Genomic DNA, 15,780 nt, shown 5'->3' with positions numbered 1-15,780 from the left:
GTAACAATAAAAAGTTCCTTAATATTTATTATGACAAAGACTACTGCAAAAATCATTTTTTTTCTGTTGCCAAGTTCCCTATACTATGGAATACCGGAATACTACAACACTACAGAACTTCAAGAAAATTGGAATAGAAGTCCTGCCTTTCCCAGGGGAGCTTGTGTCTCTCCCATCAACCCACACAGACCTGTCCGGTTCAGGAAGGGAGGAATCAGCACACACTCCGCATGCAATAGCAAACTCACAGCTCAAGACAAGCGCCCCCTGGTGCTTCATGTTAGAAATACCAGCCACCCTGGTGCATTGTTAATAATATACAGTATACATATGTTGGATGGTGCCTGCACAAGGAAAAACTGATAGATGCAAATTCACTGGAACTGTCTGATTCGAAATGGAGAAAGAAAGCTCCCCATTGGCTGGAGACAGAGTGGAGAGGGAGAGGGCTGGCTGAAGAGCTACAGATACTGGGCCCGTCGTGAAGCAGTGCTGGCAGGCTCCCTCAGTAGTGAACACGTGTCACCGCTGCCCTACCGCCCCCTGATCTGCAGCGTTAGTACAGCCTGTTACACAGCGTATGGGGAAGATCCCTTAATCGGAAGAGCCCACTGCAGCCCAGAGGCGTGCCGCAAGCTGGAGAATCGATACCGGATAAACCAGCTCGTGTGCGATCTCTCCATCCGCCTGTGTCCTCAGACCATCCCCCTCCCAGCTCTCGCACACTCGCTCTGCCCCTCTCTCTTCCCTCTCCTGCGTTCCTGCTGAACTCAGCAGAACAGGCTCACTCAGCTGATAGCCCAGCACCCAGCCTGTGCCAAACTGCCTCTCTCCCCCTCCCCCCTCTCCCCTCCCCCTCCCTCCTCTCTCTCGCTCTCCATCATTTCCAGTGGCTTGCCTGTCGCTCTCCTCTCCCTCCCCTGTCGACTCGCATTCTTCCCTTTCTCCCTCCTTCCCCACTGCCCATCCCTCCCCCCTGCACAGAGCTGTAGTAGGAGCAAAAGCAGCAGAAAAAGCAAAAAATACAGTACAATTCTCCATCCTTCGCTTCAGCTCTCTGTCTCTTACACACACACGGCCTCCATTAGCTACACCCTAGCTCAGCCTCCTCTCTCTCTCCATTAGTGTTGCTCACTCAGCGAGTTGCTGTTCTCTCCAGTCCCTCACCCCGCTGTGAACACGGGAGCAGAGCAGATACTCAACACTAGACACAGCGAGATGCCGGTGACCAGGGGCTGAACAAGGGCATTAGGGAGAGAGCGGGGGGGCCACAGGGGCAGTAGTCCAGGCCTCCCAGTCATGAGCCTGCCAGCGTGTGGCGTAAGGCACCGTGTCTAGTCAGCAAGCCTGGTGCTGCTGGCCGTGCCGGCAGTGAAACTGGGGAGACAGCTGCCGTGCCAGCCGGGCACAGTCACGACACACAGCTACTACAGCCAAGACACAAACACGCTGCCACGTCTGAAAGTCCGTCCCCAGCGGGCCCGGGTTTGCAGGGAGACCAGGAGAACAGGCATCGGGAGAGTGGCATTCCGTGTCCACGGGCGTGGTGAAGAGGATCGGCGTGCCAGAGAGGGAGGGGCGCCGTGCCAGTGCGATTCGGTCAGGCCGTAAATAGAAATCAAAGGCACAGGGCAGGAAGGAGAGGAGAGCAGAGCGGAGGGGAGAATCATTTCATCTTCAAAGCGCTTTGGAAATGAAAGAAACATCAACAGTAAACTCACAAAAGGCCAGGAGAGGGAGAGGATTTAGAAGAGAGGGGGAAAAGAGGGGCGACACTCTGTCCTTGTGCTACACTGTGATGAGAGGACATCTGGGCCAGACAGTGTTAAACCCCCTCCGCTGTGTGTGTACTGATACAACTGTGAACGTACACCACACGCAGAAGTAACTGGCACAGAGTGAGAGTACACCACGCCGCACGAGTAACTGGCACAGAGTGAGAGTACACCACGCCGCACGAGTAACTGGCACAGAGTGAGAGTACACCACGCCGCACGGGTAACCGGCACAGAGTGAGAATACACCACATTGCACGAGTACTGGCACAGAGTGAGAGTACACCACGCCGCATGAGTAACTGGCACAGAGTGAGAGTACACCACGCCGCACGAGTAACTGGCACAGAGTGAGAGTACACCACGCCGCACGAGTAACTGGCACAGAGTGAGAGTACACCACGCCACACGGGTAACTGGCACAGAGTGAGAGTACACCACGCCGCACGAGTAACTGGCACAGAGTGAGAGTACACCACGCCACACGAGTAACTGGCACAGAGTGAGAGTACACCACGCCACACGAGTAACTGGCACAGAGTGAGAGTATACCACGCCACACGAGTAACTGGCACAGAGTGAGAGTACACCACACGCAGAAGTAACTGGCACAGAGTGAGAGTACACCACGCCGCACGAGTAGCTGGCACAGAGTGAGAATACACCACGCCGCACGAGTAACTGGCACAGAGTGAGAGTACACCACGCCGCACGAGTAACTGGCACAGAGTGAGAGTACACCACGCCGCACGAGTAACTGGCACAGAGTGAGAGTACACCACACCCCACAAGTAACTGGCACAGAGTGAGAGTACACCACACGCAGAAGTAACTGGCACAGAGTGAGAGTACACCACGCCGCACGAGTAACTGGCACAGAGTGAGAATACACCACGCCGCACGAGTAACTGGCACAGAGTGAGAGTACACCACGCCGCACGAGTAACTGGCACAGAGTGAGAGTACACCACACCCCACAAGTAACTGGCACAGAGTGAGAGTACACCACGCCACACGAGTAACTGGCACAGAGTGAGAGTACACCACGCCGCACGAGTAACTGGCACAGAGTGAGAGTACACCACGCCGCACGAGTAACTGGCACAGAGTGAGAGTACACCACGCCGCACGAGTAACTGGCACAGAGTGAGAATACACCACGCCGCACGAGTAACTGGCATAGAGTGAGAGTACACCACACCCCACGAGTAACTGGCACAGAGTGAGAGTACACCACGCCACACGAGTAACTGGCACAGAGTGAGAGTACACCACGCCGCACGAGTAACTGGCACAGAGTGAGAGTACACCACGCCGCACGAGTAACTGGCACAGAGTGAGAGTACACCATGCCACACGAGTAACCGGCACAGAGTGAGAGTACACCACGCCGCACGAGTTACTGGTACAGAGTGAGAGTACACCACGCCGCACGAGTTACTGGTACAGAGTGAAAGTACACCACGCTGCACGAGTAACTGGTACAGAGTAAGAGTCCCCCCCCACCCCCCCACATGAGTAACTGGTACAGAGTGAGAGTCCCCCCCCCTCACACGGGTTACTGGTACAGAGTGAGAGTACACCACGCCGCACGAGTAACTGATACAGAGTGAGAGTACACCATGCCAAACGAGTAACTGGCATACAGTGAGAGTACATCAAACTTCACGAGTACTGGTATAGAGTGAAAGTACACCACTCCGCATGAGTAACTGGCAGAGTGAGAGTACACCAGGACACACGAGTTACTGGTCCAAGAGTAGGCAGCTGGTAGAGAGTGTGCGAGGGTACACTGTGCCAAGTGAGTAATCTTTGTTGGTACAGCAGTGAGTATACGGCTGTGTGTGGTGGCATAGCTCTGTGTATATATTTGTGTGTCTCTAAAATAGCCTCTATACGGCTGCACATGTCAGTACAGCTGTGTGTTTTATTACAGCTGTGTGTGTATATGCATGTAGGAGTGTTTTTGGTGGTACAGCTGTGGACATTTGCCGATACAGGTGTGTGTATTGAGTGTGTATTGGTACAAGTCTATGTGTGTGTGTCATTAAAGCTATTTGTGTATATTTGTGTATGTGTGTGGTGGAACAGCTGTGTGTGTTTGTCGATACAGCTTTGTGTGTATGGTTCAGCTACGTGTGAGTATGCGTGTGGTACAGCCGTCTGTGTATGTGTGTCTGTATGGCAGTACTGCTGTGTGTGCTTGTCGATACACCTGTCTGTGTATATCACTGTGTGTGTCTCAGTACAGCTGTGTGTGTTTGTCGATACAGCTGTGTGTATATGTGTGTATGTGTGTGTGTCTGTCAATACAGCTGTGTGTATGTGTGTGTGTCTGTCAATACAGCTGTGTGTGAATGTGTGTGTGTCTGTCAATACAGCTGTGTGTGAATGTGTGTGTGTCTGTCGATACAGCTGTGTGTGTGGTACAGCTGTGTGTGTATGTGTGTGTGTGGTACAGCTGTGTGTGTATATGTGTGTGTGGTACAGCTGTATGTGTATGTGTGTGTGTGTTTGTCGATACAGCTGTGTGTAGTACAGCTGTGTGTGTATGTGTGTGGTACAGCTGTGTGTGTATGTGTGTGTTTGTCGATACAGCTGTGTGTGTGGTACAGCTGTGTGTGTATGTGTGTGTTTGTCAATACAGCTATGTGTTTGTGGTACAGCTGTGTGTATATGTGTGTGTATACTATAGCTGTGAGTATATGAGTGTGTGCTACAGCTGTGTGTATATATGTGTGTGCTACAGCTGTGTGTATATGTGTATGTTTGTTTATATGTGTATGCTACAGCTGTGTGTGTATATGTGTGTATGCTACAGCTGTGTGTATATGTGTTTATAAGTGTATGCTACAGCTGTGTGTATGTGTGTGTATATGTTTGTTTATATGCATGTATTCTACAGCTGTGTGTGTGTATATGTGTGTGTGCTACCTCTGTGTATATATGTGTATATGTTTGTTTATATGTGTGTATTCTACATTTGTGTGTGTATGTCTGTGTACTGTATATATGTGTGTATGCTACAGCTGTGTGTTTCGGTGTTCCAGTGTCTCAGGGCTGCAATGGATGATTGATCATCTGCAGCAGCAGAAAACAGGTTACTGCAGCATCACACTCTCTCTCAGCCCCCTCTCACTCCCTCCCTCCCTCCACATCTTGCTCCTTCTCTCTCTCTGTATCTCCCCCTCTGTGTTTCTCCCCACCCCTCTCCTGTCTCCCAACTTACTCTCATTCCTCGCTCTCCATCTCTGGCGCTCCTATCCCACCACTCCCCCTCCCCCCTCCTGCTCTGCCGAAGCCCCAGGGAGTGGAGAGACGCACAGAGTCACGTGGCATTCCAGGCACTCAGGCACTGCAACACTACAGTAACCAGCCGCGCTGCTCGGCCGCCCATTTAATATTTCATTCATCCATCCACCTATCTGTCCTCGTCTGTGTCCACTTCTCTCCCTGCATGTTCACCCGGCCCCGGACGAAGCCGAAAAGCACACGGATCGACAAGTGTCAAGTGTAAAGAAAACGGCACCAGAGCTCATGGGAGGGTCTCTGGGATCCGGATCCGAGCAGCTGATTGTTTCAGAGCTGTGCCTGGACCAGTCAGCTAGTGGGCCGCTGACGAGAGCAGAACGGCCCAGCTGCCAGCGATCCGAGGGAGACGCCTGCGAGCGCCACGCCAACCGCGCTGCGCGGAGAGGAGCCGCGATGGGTGGAACTGCCCCATGTGACCGTGCCTGGGCGGAGTGCAGCGAGCCTCGCTCAGCCGTTCCAGGCGTGGCCCCTGGGGGGCGCTACAGAGTGACCGTGTCTTGACCCCGCAGAGGGACTGTACCAGCGTCCAGCTCCACAAAGGCCTCTCACCCGAAATTGCCAGCTCCCGGATTCCACTGCACAAGTAGTTTCCCCTCTGCCAAGGGGTTCTCACAGAGGGGGTTGGAGCTCGGCGGTTATTTTGCGCCCCCTGCCCAGATGTCACCCCAGAGGAGGGTACAGGTGCGCCCTGGCCCCTCTCCCTCCCTGCTCCCTCCCTGCTCCCTCCCCGCATGGAGAAGTGACATTTCCTGCAGCTCCAGCCAGTCTCTCCCGCTGTGACGCTGTGATGTCTCCCTGCGCCCTCCGTCCTCATTAAGTCAAGGGAGAAGAGCTGCGCTAATCAAACACAGCCCAGCGCCTGGCATGGGCCACACTGCACGCACCCCTGTCTCTCTCCAGGAAGAGTGGGCACACAGCTGTGTGTGTTTAACCACGGCGCACAGAGGAACACACACCTCAGACACAGGACAGACCGCTGTGTGTGTTTAATCACAGAGCACAGAGGAACACACACCTCAGACACAGGACAGACAGCTGTGTGTGTTTAATCACAGAGCACAGAGGAACACACACCTCAGACACAGGACAGACCGCTGTGTGTGTTTAATCACAGAGCACAGAGGAACACACACCTCAGACACAGGACAGACAGCTGTGTGTGTTTAATCACAGAGCACAGAGGAACACACACCTCAGAAACAGGACAGACCGCTGTGTGTGTTTAATCACAGAGCACAGAGGAACACACACCTCAGACACAGGACAGACAGCTGTGTGTGTTTAATCACAGAGCACAGAGGAACACACACCTCAGACACAGGACAGACCGCTGTGTGTGTTTAATCACAGAGCACAGAGGAACACACACCTCAGACACAGGACAGTGTGTGTTTAATCACAGAGCTTAGAATAACACACACACACTCAGTCTCAGATACATACAGTACAGCCTCACAGGACAGACATCTGTGTGTGTTTAAGCATAGAGCTCAGAATAACACACACACACTCTCACACTCACAAGACCGACAGCTGTGTGTGTTTACTCAAAGAGCACAAAGGAACACACACACCTCAGATACAGGACAGACAGCAGAACACACACACCCACTCAGACAGCTGTGTGCTGTACTACGTGTACTGCCGGTCTGCAGCTCAGTTAAGACTGAGGACCCATGGTGCATGGCAAAGAAGCCACTGTCCTCACCCCAGGACTTGTGCAGGCACTGCAAGCCTCTGGCAAGGCACTCACCCGGTGAGGACGACCACGAAGTCCATGACGTTCCAGCCATTACGCAGGTAGGAGCCCTTGTGGAAAGCGAAGCCCAGAGCCAGAATCTTAATCCCAGCTTCAAAACAGAAGATCCCAATGAAGTAGGGCTCTGTATCGTCCTGCAATGGCAACACACAACATCACCAACATACCAAGGTATACAGTACAACACACATGTAACTTCCCTGTATCTTAACCACTGGACCAGCTGTCCTCCTGGTGTGACAGTCCTGTATCTTAACCACTGGACCAGCTGTCCTCCTGGTGTGACAGCCCTGTATCTTAACCACTGGACCAGTTGTCCTCCTGGTGTGACAGCCCTGTATCTTACCCACTGGACCAGTTGTCCTCCTGGTGTGACAGTCCTGTATCTTACCCACTGGACCAGCTGTCCTCCTGGTGTGACAGTCCTGTATCTTAGCCACTGGACCAGCTGTCCTCCTGGTGTGACAGTCCTGTATCTTAACCACTGGACCAGCTGTCCTCCTGGTGTGATAGTCCTGTATCTTAACCACTGGACCAGCTGTCTTCCTGGTGTAACAGTCTCTGTATATTCTGGGGCAGTGCGGTGGCTCTGTGGCTAAGTTCCTGCGGCCAGCAAAGGAATCCTACTCCTTTGGGCCCCTGAGCAAGGCCCTTAACCCCAGCTGCTCCAGTGGGTGCCATATAAATGGCTGACCCTGCGCTCTGACCCCAAGCTTCTCTCCCTGTCTGTGTGTCTTATGGAGAGCAAGTTGGGGTATGTGAAAAGACAAGTTCCTAATACAAGAAATTGTATATGGCCAATAAATCTATCATCTGTAACTGTAGGGGAGGGGTGTTACTCACCAGGCGTTCTGACATTGGGGTCTTGTCCCCGTCAGGCAGGTGCTGCTCCAGAGCCAGGACGATGCAGTTGGCAATGATGGTAGCTAAGATCATGTATTCAAAAGGAGTGAGGGAGGCAAGGTTAAGGAAAACAGCAGAGCGAACGCACTGTGCATCACAGAGGGGGCGCTAGAGCGTTCCCAGCCTGAACGCCTGTTTCAGAACCTTCTCCAGATCGCAAGCCCCTCCCGCCTGCGCTCAGACTGAAAAACACGTCCAGTCATGGTCTATACCGCGGTGAGCACGCTGGCCTGGACAGGGGCTGGATCTTGCAGGAACTGGGCACTCTACCTCCCTGGGTAAGGAAGTGAGCACCCTAGACCGTGGGTAAGGAGCTGCTCCCCCAGCCCGAAGAGAGGTTAATCAGAGCTAAGCGACTAACGAGCGTCCCATTAAGAGCTGGCGATATCTGTCCAAGTCACTCAGTCAGCCCAAGCCCTACAGCTCACATTGCTGCTTCACGAACACGCTCGCTCACAGCCCTGCAGTGTGTCTCCCTGTGGCCTGGCATGTGTAACTGTCTCACCAGCTCTTTCCCTGCTGTACTGCACTTTAACCATGATCCCCTTGGCTTCCCTGCACTTTTACAACATTCACACTGGGCTTCACTGTACTGCACTGCACTGTGCTTTTACCCTGATCTCACTGGGCTTTACTGCACTGCACTGTGCTTTTACCCCGATCTCACTGGGCTTTACTGCACTGCACTGTGCTTTTACCCTGATCTCACTGGGCTTTACTGCACTGCACTGTGCTTTTACCCTGATCTCTCTGGACTTTACTGCACTGCACTGTGCTTTTACCTTGATCTCACTGGCCTTTACTGCACTGCACTGTGCTTTTACCTTGATCTCACTGGCCTTTACTGCACTGCACTGTGCTTTTACCCTGATCTCACTGGGCTTTACTGCACTGCACTTTGCTTTTACCCTGATCTCACTGGGCTTTATTACACTGAAATGTGCTTTTACCCTGATCTCACTGGGCTTTACTGCACTGGAATGTGCTTCTACACTGAGCTCCATGGACTTTACTACACTGGACTGTCCTTTTACCCTGATCTCACTAGGCTTTGCTGCACTGAAGTGTGCTTTTACCCTGATCTCTCTGAGCTTTACTGCACTGGACTGTGCTTTTACCCTGATCTCTCTGAGCTTTACTGCACTGGACTGTGCTTTTACCCTGATCTCACTGGGCTTTACTGCACTGGACTGTGCTTTTACCCTGATCTCTCTGGACTTTACCACTACTCTGTTAAAGCAGTCCACAGTCCTAGGTAAGGAATTTAAGGGAATTAAGAACACTGTGGCGATCAGCCTGCTGACTCAAGTACTGGTAACTAGAGTTCAGAACCGAGCGGAAGTGTCCGGGACTGGAATTTTTCCCTTGGGACAGGACGCAGGTCTTAGTCCTCTTGGCAGCTGTAACTGGGACTAGCTGGGGGCACTGCCAGCCCCGGAGCGTGGTCTGAGTAATGGCCCTGTGTGTTCTGTAAGAGGAAATAAAACTTCCACTGTGTCCAATTAGTATCAATATAATCAGCAAGAGTGATGGCCCAGCCCTCCCCCCCAGCCGCTCAGCCGAGCCTCTCTGTTTAATTAAAGTGGCTCGGAGATGCGGTCGGCAGCCAGCAGCCAGCCTGCGGATCTCGGGGCGGTACGGGCAGGGCTGGCTCTTGCAGGACGGCTTGGCACGCAGAGACGCCCCATTCATTCTTAAAAAGCTCCGAGCGCTGACTCAGCCAGGCAGGGGCCAGCGGCGCTCCGACACGGAGCCTGAGTCAGTGCGCGGGCTCGGGGGGGGGGGGTGGGGGGGTTGCTGATTCCCGACGTTCCGACTCCGACATTTAATTAATTCCCACACCCAGGGGTCAGAAATCAATGGTGAGAGAGGCAGCTATCTAGTCAGACTCATGGAGACTTTCCACTTGGACCCAGGACTCAGCTTGGAGTCAGACACCAACGGGGTTGCAAATCAGACCCCCACTGCACAGCGCTCTGATCCGCTCCAGGTTTTACACTGACCCAGACCAGAACCGGTGAACGGGCCGGAGGGGACAGGGGGGACAGAGGGGTGTGGTGCTGGACCCAGATCAGAACCGGTGAACGGGCCGGAGGGGACAGGGGGGACAGAGGGGTGTGGTGCTGGACCCAGATCAGAACCGGTGAACGGGCCGGAGGGGACAGGGGGGACAGAGGGGCCGCTCAGTGCAGGATTGTTGCCAAGAGCTGAGCCTGGCCAAAACCACTTCCTGCTCGCAGGCACACAGCAGGACCAGTGGAGGATCGGGCTGCCCGACGGCCGTATCCCTTCACTCTCTGCGATCGATGAGCAGGAATCGGAAGAGGCCGGGCCGAAACCCGAGCTCCTCGCCCCTGCAGCAGTCCTGCGCGCTCCGGCCCGGCGCTCCGGAAGAGGTCCGGCCGCCGGGCCGCTCGGAGTCTCCGCTGCTCTCCCCGCGCGGCTATAAATAGCGAGGCAAGTCCTCGGAGCAGGGAAGGGAACGTGCTTTTCTCTCGCCCTCTCGCTTGCCTTTTTAAAGCAGCGTCTTTTCCCAGACTCCAGCACTTTCCCTGCGCTGTATCTCACAAGATCCCAGCTTTCCGGCTGAGGTCTGCAGTGACCCAATTTAATCCAGCCACGCGCCGGATCCTGCCTGGGGGCAGGTGGGTTAGGAAGACCCTCTACAGCCGCCCTGATGCCTGGTACAGCACGGCACGGGCCAGCGGGGCTCAGCTGTGAGCACCCCGAGGCCACAGGAGCCCCGCCCTGCTCCTGCGTCACTCCGTCAGGAGCGCCAAGCTCTCCTGTCCGCCCCCTGCGTCCTGCCAGTGTCTGAACCCCAGGACTCAGGGCACGGCTGCACCAGACACCCCCCGACCCCACTCACCCAGGCTGGACTGGAGGCAGGAGCAGAGCATGCTGGAAGAGGGGAGCGGGACAGACGCCCAACAGGGAGGCGGACAGGCTGGGTCTCTCCAGCTCCCCTTACTGTGAGGGGGCCGCCAGTCCGTGAAAGTGGGTACCCCTACTGGACAGCCCCCTGAGTGTCACCCAGAGCCCAGCTGGGGAGATCAAGACCTGTCGTCTGGTACTTTGTACACACTATTCCACAAGGCACACACGACCTTCATCTGCATCAATTCAGAACCACAGCAAATGAGCAGGCGTGAAATCTCCACAGCACAGGAGGTTTTGGATTCAATACAAGAGCACTGCTAAGCTGGAGCGGATCAGAGTGCATCACGCCCTTCAGCGTCACACCATGTCAGCAGAGGCCTGGCACAAGACTCACAACAGACAACACGGGAGACTCCCTGAACCCCAGAATTCAACCAGGGATTCCCATTAACTGCTGTAAAGGGAGGGGCCTGGGCAGCAGACACCCCCTCAGATCCACGGTTCACCCCCAACACAAGAGACCGGGGCTTCACAATCCCACACACTGGCTCTCTGACTGCCAGGCCTGGTCTTCATAGCTTCTCTACGAATAAACACCTCCTTGACACATTCACCAAGAACTTCAGAATGAGGCCAGCAGGGGGGCAGCCGACACACAGGAGAGAGACGCATTTGTTACAGACTAACAGGTAAAGAGAGAACACAGGAGAAATTGCCGCCAGGAAGGACACAGTACTCTTCAAGCAGGGCAAGACTAGAAGGAGTCAGACCAGACTCCCACTGCGTAGCAATCTGATCCACTCCAGGTTTTACTGTATTATTATTCAGATTCCAACTGTATAACAGTCTGATCCACTCCAGGTTTTACTGTATTATTATTCAGACTCCCAGTGAGCGGCAGTCTGATCCACTCCAGGTTTTACAGTATTATTATTCAGACTCCAACTGCATAACAATCTGATCCAGTCCAGGTTTTACTGTATTATTATTCAGACTCCAACTGCATAACAGTCTGATCCACTCCAGGTTTTACTCTATTATTATTCAGACTCCAACTGCATAACAGTCTGATCCACTCCAGGTTTTACTGTATTATTATTCAGACTCCAACTGTATAACAGTCTGATCCACTCCAGGTTTTACTGTATTATTATTCAGACTCCCACTGCACAGCAATCTGATCCACTCCAGGTTTTACAGTATTATTATTCAGACTCCAGCTGTATAACAGTCTGATCCACTCCAGGTTTTACTGTATTATTCAGACACCAACTGTATAACAGTCTGATCCACTCCAGGTTTTACTGTATTATTATTGACTCCAACTGTATAACAGTCTGATCCACTCCAGGTTTTACTGTATTATTCAGACACCAACTGTATAACAGTCTGATCCACTCCAGGTTTTACTGTATTATTATTCAGACTCCCAGTGAGCGGCAGTCTGATCCACTCCAGGTTTTACTGTATTATTATTCAGACTCCCACTGCACAGCCGTCTGATCCACTCCAGGTTTTACAGTATTATTATTCAGACTCCAACTGTATAACAGTCTGATCCACTCCAGGTTTTACAGTATCATTATTCAGACTCCAGCTGTATAACAGTCTGATCCACTCCAGGTTTTACTGTATTATTATTCAGACTCCAACTGTATAACAGTCTGATCCACTTCAGGTTTTACTGTATTATTATTCAGACTCCAGCTGTATAACAGTCTGATCCACTCCAGGTTTTACTGTATTATTATTCAGACTCCCAGTGAGCAGCAGTCTGATCCACTCCAGGTTTTACAGTATTATTATTCAGACTCCCACTGCACAGCAGTCTGATCCACTCCAGGTTTTACAGTATTATTATTCAGACTCCCACTGCACAGCAGTCTGATCCACTCCAGGTTTTACAGTATTATTATTCAGACTCCCACTGCGCAGCTCCAGGTTTTCCCAGCTGCAGGAATCTCGGGCCGCAGGAGAGCAGGTCTGCTGGCTGGTCTCTGGGCTCGACAGCAGCAGCAGAACCACATGTGACTCCGCGAACACGAGCATGAAAAATCAATCCATCACGCCGGCTCTCAGAGCTCAGCTCCCAAAAATAGCCACGCTCCCACGTCACCGCACAGCCGCACACCAGCACACTACCGAGGCCTGCGCCCCTGAATTATTCACGGGCAGCGAGGAGGGGAGACAGCCGGCTCACACGCGTGGCACGCCGAGCAGACAGGCAGCACGGAGCGGGGCGCGGGCCCCCCCACAGCCGGGCGAGAGAAACGGGACGGACAGGCGTCTACAGCCTCGCCCGGGGAGCCATCGGGCAGGAGGAGGTCGGCCCCAAGCCCCGGCCCCTCTGTCCCTGGGGCAGGACAGCGCCAGACACACCCACTCAGAGTCTCGGGGTTCCCTAGGGGACACCCCATGCCGAGGAGCTACGTGGCAGATGTAGCCCCGTGGGCACAGAGAGATAACAGGAGCGGGAGTTCACTGGACCAGGGGACAGGAGACACAGAACTCCTGTCGCCTGACCTGAAGGATCCATCAGCTCCTTTATTAAAGAGCAGCATTTCCAGATTCCTGTATCCTGGATCACAGCATCCACTTGGAATCGGGAATGATGCATCATTCTGAGAGGCCCTGCCACGGCCGCTGACAGTCTAACACTCTGAACCCCGGAAGGCAGCCCGGCCAATATTTCTATTCCCGGAATTCCCGGGATAAATCTGCATAGTAATCTTTCCTCATGCTCTTCAGGCAGCAGCAAGCAGTCCTCCCTCACTGGGCCCGATCACGCACACTACCCACAGAGAGTGCAGCCCCGAGAGAGGAGAGACCTGGGGGTACAGCCCTGAGACAGGAGAGGCCTGGGGGTACAGCCTGAAAGAGGAGAGACCTGGGGGTACAGCACAGCCCTGAGAGAGGAGAGACCTGGGGGTACAGCCCTGAGACAGGAGAGGCCTGGGGGTACAGCCTGAAAGAGGAGAGACCTGGGGGTACAGCACAGCCCTGAGAGAGGAGAGACCTGGGGGTACAGCCCTGAGACAGGAGAGGCCTGGGGGTACAGCCTGAAAGAGGAGAGACCTGGGGGTACAGCACAGCCCTGAAAAAGGAGAGACCTGGGGGTACAGCACAGCCCTGAGAGAGGAGAGACCTGGGGGTACAGCCCTGAGACAGGAGAGGCCTGGGGGTACAGCCTGAAAGAGGAGAGACCTGGGGGTACAGCACAGCCCTGAGAGAGGAGAGACCTGGGGGTACAGCCCTGAGACAGGAGAGGCCTGGGGGTACAGCCTGAAAGAGGAGAGACCTGGGGGTACAGCACAGCCCTGAGAGAGGAGAGACCTGGGGGTACAGCACAGCTCTGAGAGAGGAGACACCTGAGGGTACAGCACAGCCCGGAGAGAGGAGAGACCTGGGGGTACAGCACAGCCCTGAAAGAGGAGAGACCTGGGGGTACAGCACAGCTCTGAGAGAGGAGGCACCTGGGGATACAGCCCTGAGAGAGGAGAGGCCTGGGGGTACAGCACAGCCCTGAGAGAGGAGAGACCTGGGGGTACAGCCCTGAGAGAGGAGAGGCCTGGGGGTACAGCACAGCCCTGAGAGAGGAGAGACCTGGGGGTACAGCACAGCCCTGAGAGAGGAGAGACCTGGGGGTACAGCACAGCCCTGAGAGAGGAGACACCTGGGGGTACAGCCCTGAGAGAGGAGACACCTGGGGGTACAGCACAGCTCTGAGAGAGGAGACACCTGGGGGTACAGCCCTGAGAGAGGAGAGACCTGGGGGTACAGCCTGAGAGAGGAGACACCTGGGGGTACAGCACAGCTCTGAGAGAGGAGGCACCTGGGCGTACAGCCCTGAGAGAGGAGATGACTGGGGGTACAGCACAGCCCTGAGAGAGGAGAGACCTGGGGGTACAGCCCTGAGAGAGGAGAGACCTGGGGGTACAGCAAAGCCCTGAGAGAGGAGAGACCTGGGGGTACAGCCTGAGAGAAGAGATACCTGGGGGTACAGCACAGCCCTGAGAGAGGAGACACCTGGGGATACAGCCCTGAGAGAGGAGATACCTGGGGGAGACAGTGAAGGAGAGGAACACTCCAGGGGACACTGAAGCAGATAGAGGCAGGAACATGGAGGGTCTGGAGAGGAAGAAGAAGTGAAGGAGAGGAGGGGGAGATTCAGGGAGAGTGGGTAGGGTCTCCTTCTGAAACAAACAAGCAGATAGAAAGAGGTATACAAGCACACCCAGTCTATATCCCAGAGCTGGTGCCTGTTACTCAGACCTCTGCACACCAGCCAGGGCTCAACAGCCACTACATTATCAGCAGGCAGGATCTCACTAGAGAGGGATGATAAATAATTTAGATTCTGCAGGCTGAATCTTGATCACTGCTTTCACAGGCCAGATAACAGAGGCTGCTGGGTCAGTCAGTCCACAGGCTGGAGCATAAAGACTGCTGGGTCAGTCAGTCCACAGGCCAGATAACAGGCTTCTGGGTCAGTCAGTCCACAGGCTGGAGCATAGAGACTGCTGGGTCAGTCAGTCCACAGGCTGGAGCATAGAGGCTGCTGGGTCAGTCAGTCCACAGGCTGGAGCATAGAGACTGTTGGGTCAGTCAGTCCATAGGCTGGAACATAGAGACTGCTGGGTCAGTCAGTCCACAAGCTGCAGCACAAAGACTGCTGGGTCAGTCAGTCCACAGGCTGGAACATAGAGACTGATGGGTCAGTCAGTCCACAGGCTGGAACATAGAGACTGCTGGATCAGTCAGTCCACAGGCTAGAGCACAGAGACTGCTGGGTCAGTCAGTCCACACACTGAGCCGAGGAGCAGAAGAAGCTGCACAGCAGAGCCTAAGAGCACATCTACACAGCAAAGCACAGCCCTAATGCACTTCTGCACTGCATAGCACACTGACAGCACAGCACAGCCCTAATGCACATCTACACTGCAAAGTAGAGCCCTAGTGTACAACTACACTGCAAAGCACACTGACAGCACAATCCTGTCCTAATGTACATCTAGACTGCACAGCACATCCCTAGCGCACATCTACACTGCAAAGCACACGCCTAATGCACTTCTGCACTACAAAGCACAATGACAGCACAGCACAGCCCAAGTGCACATCTACACTGCACAACACACTGATTGCACAGTA

General features: G+C 54.0%; 1 protein-coding gene across 1 annotated transcript in view; it reads right to left on the bottom strand.

The window, feature by feature from the left end:
• The window catches only part of LOC148820695 (voltage-dependent P/Q-type calcium channel subunit alpha-1A-like), a 115,805-nt gene that overhangs the window by 77,175 nt on the left and 22,850 nt on the right, over positions 1-15,780 (bottom strand). Inside the window, exons 2-3 of the mRNA XM_088932164.1 lie at positions 7,690-7,795; positions 6,841-6,980 (exon numbers count right to left, since the gene is read on the bottom strand). Coding sequence (XP_088788290.1) covers positions 6,841-6,980; positions 7,690-7,795 — 246 coding nt within the window. The remainder of the gene's footprint in view (positions 1-6,840; positions 6,981-7,689; positions 7,796-15,780) is intronic.

This window comes from Atractosteus spatula, chromosome 14 (assembly GCF_055471065.1).
Source record: "Atractosteus spatula isolate fAtrSpa1 chromosome 14, fAtrSpa1.hap1, whole genome shotgun sequence".
Lineage (NCBI taxonomy): Eukaryota > Metazoa > Chordata > Actinopteri > Semionotiformes > Lepisosteidae > Atractosteus > Atractosteus spatula.
This window is presented reverse-complemented; position numbering and strand designations above follow the sequence as displayed.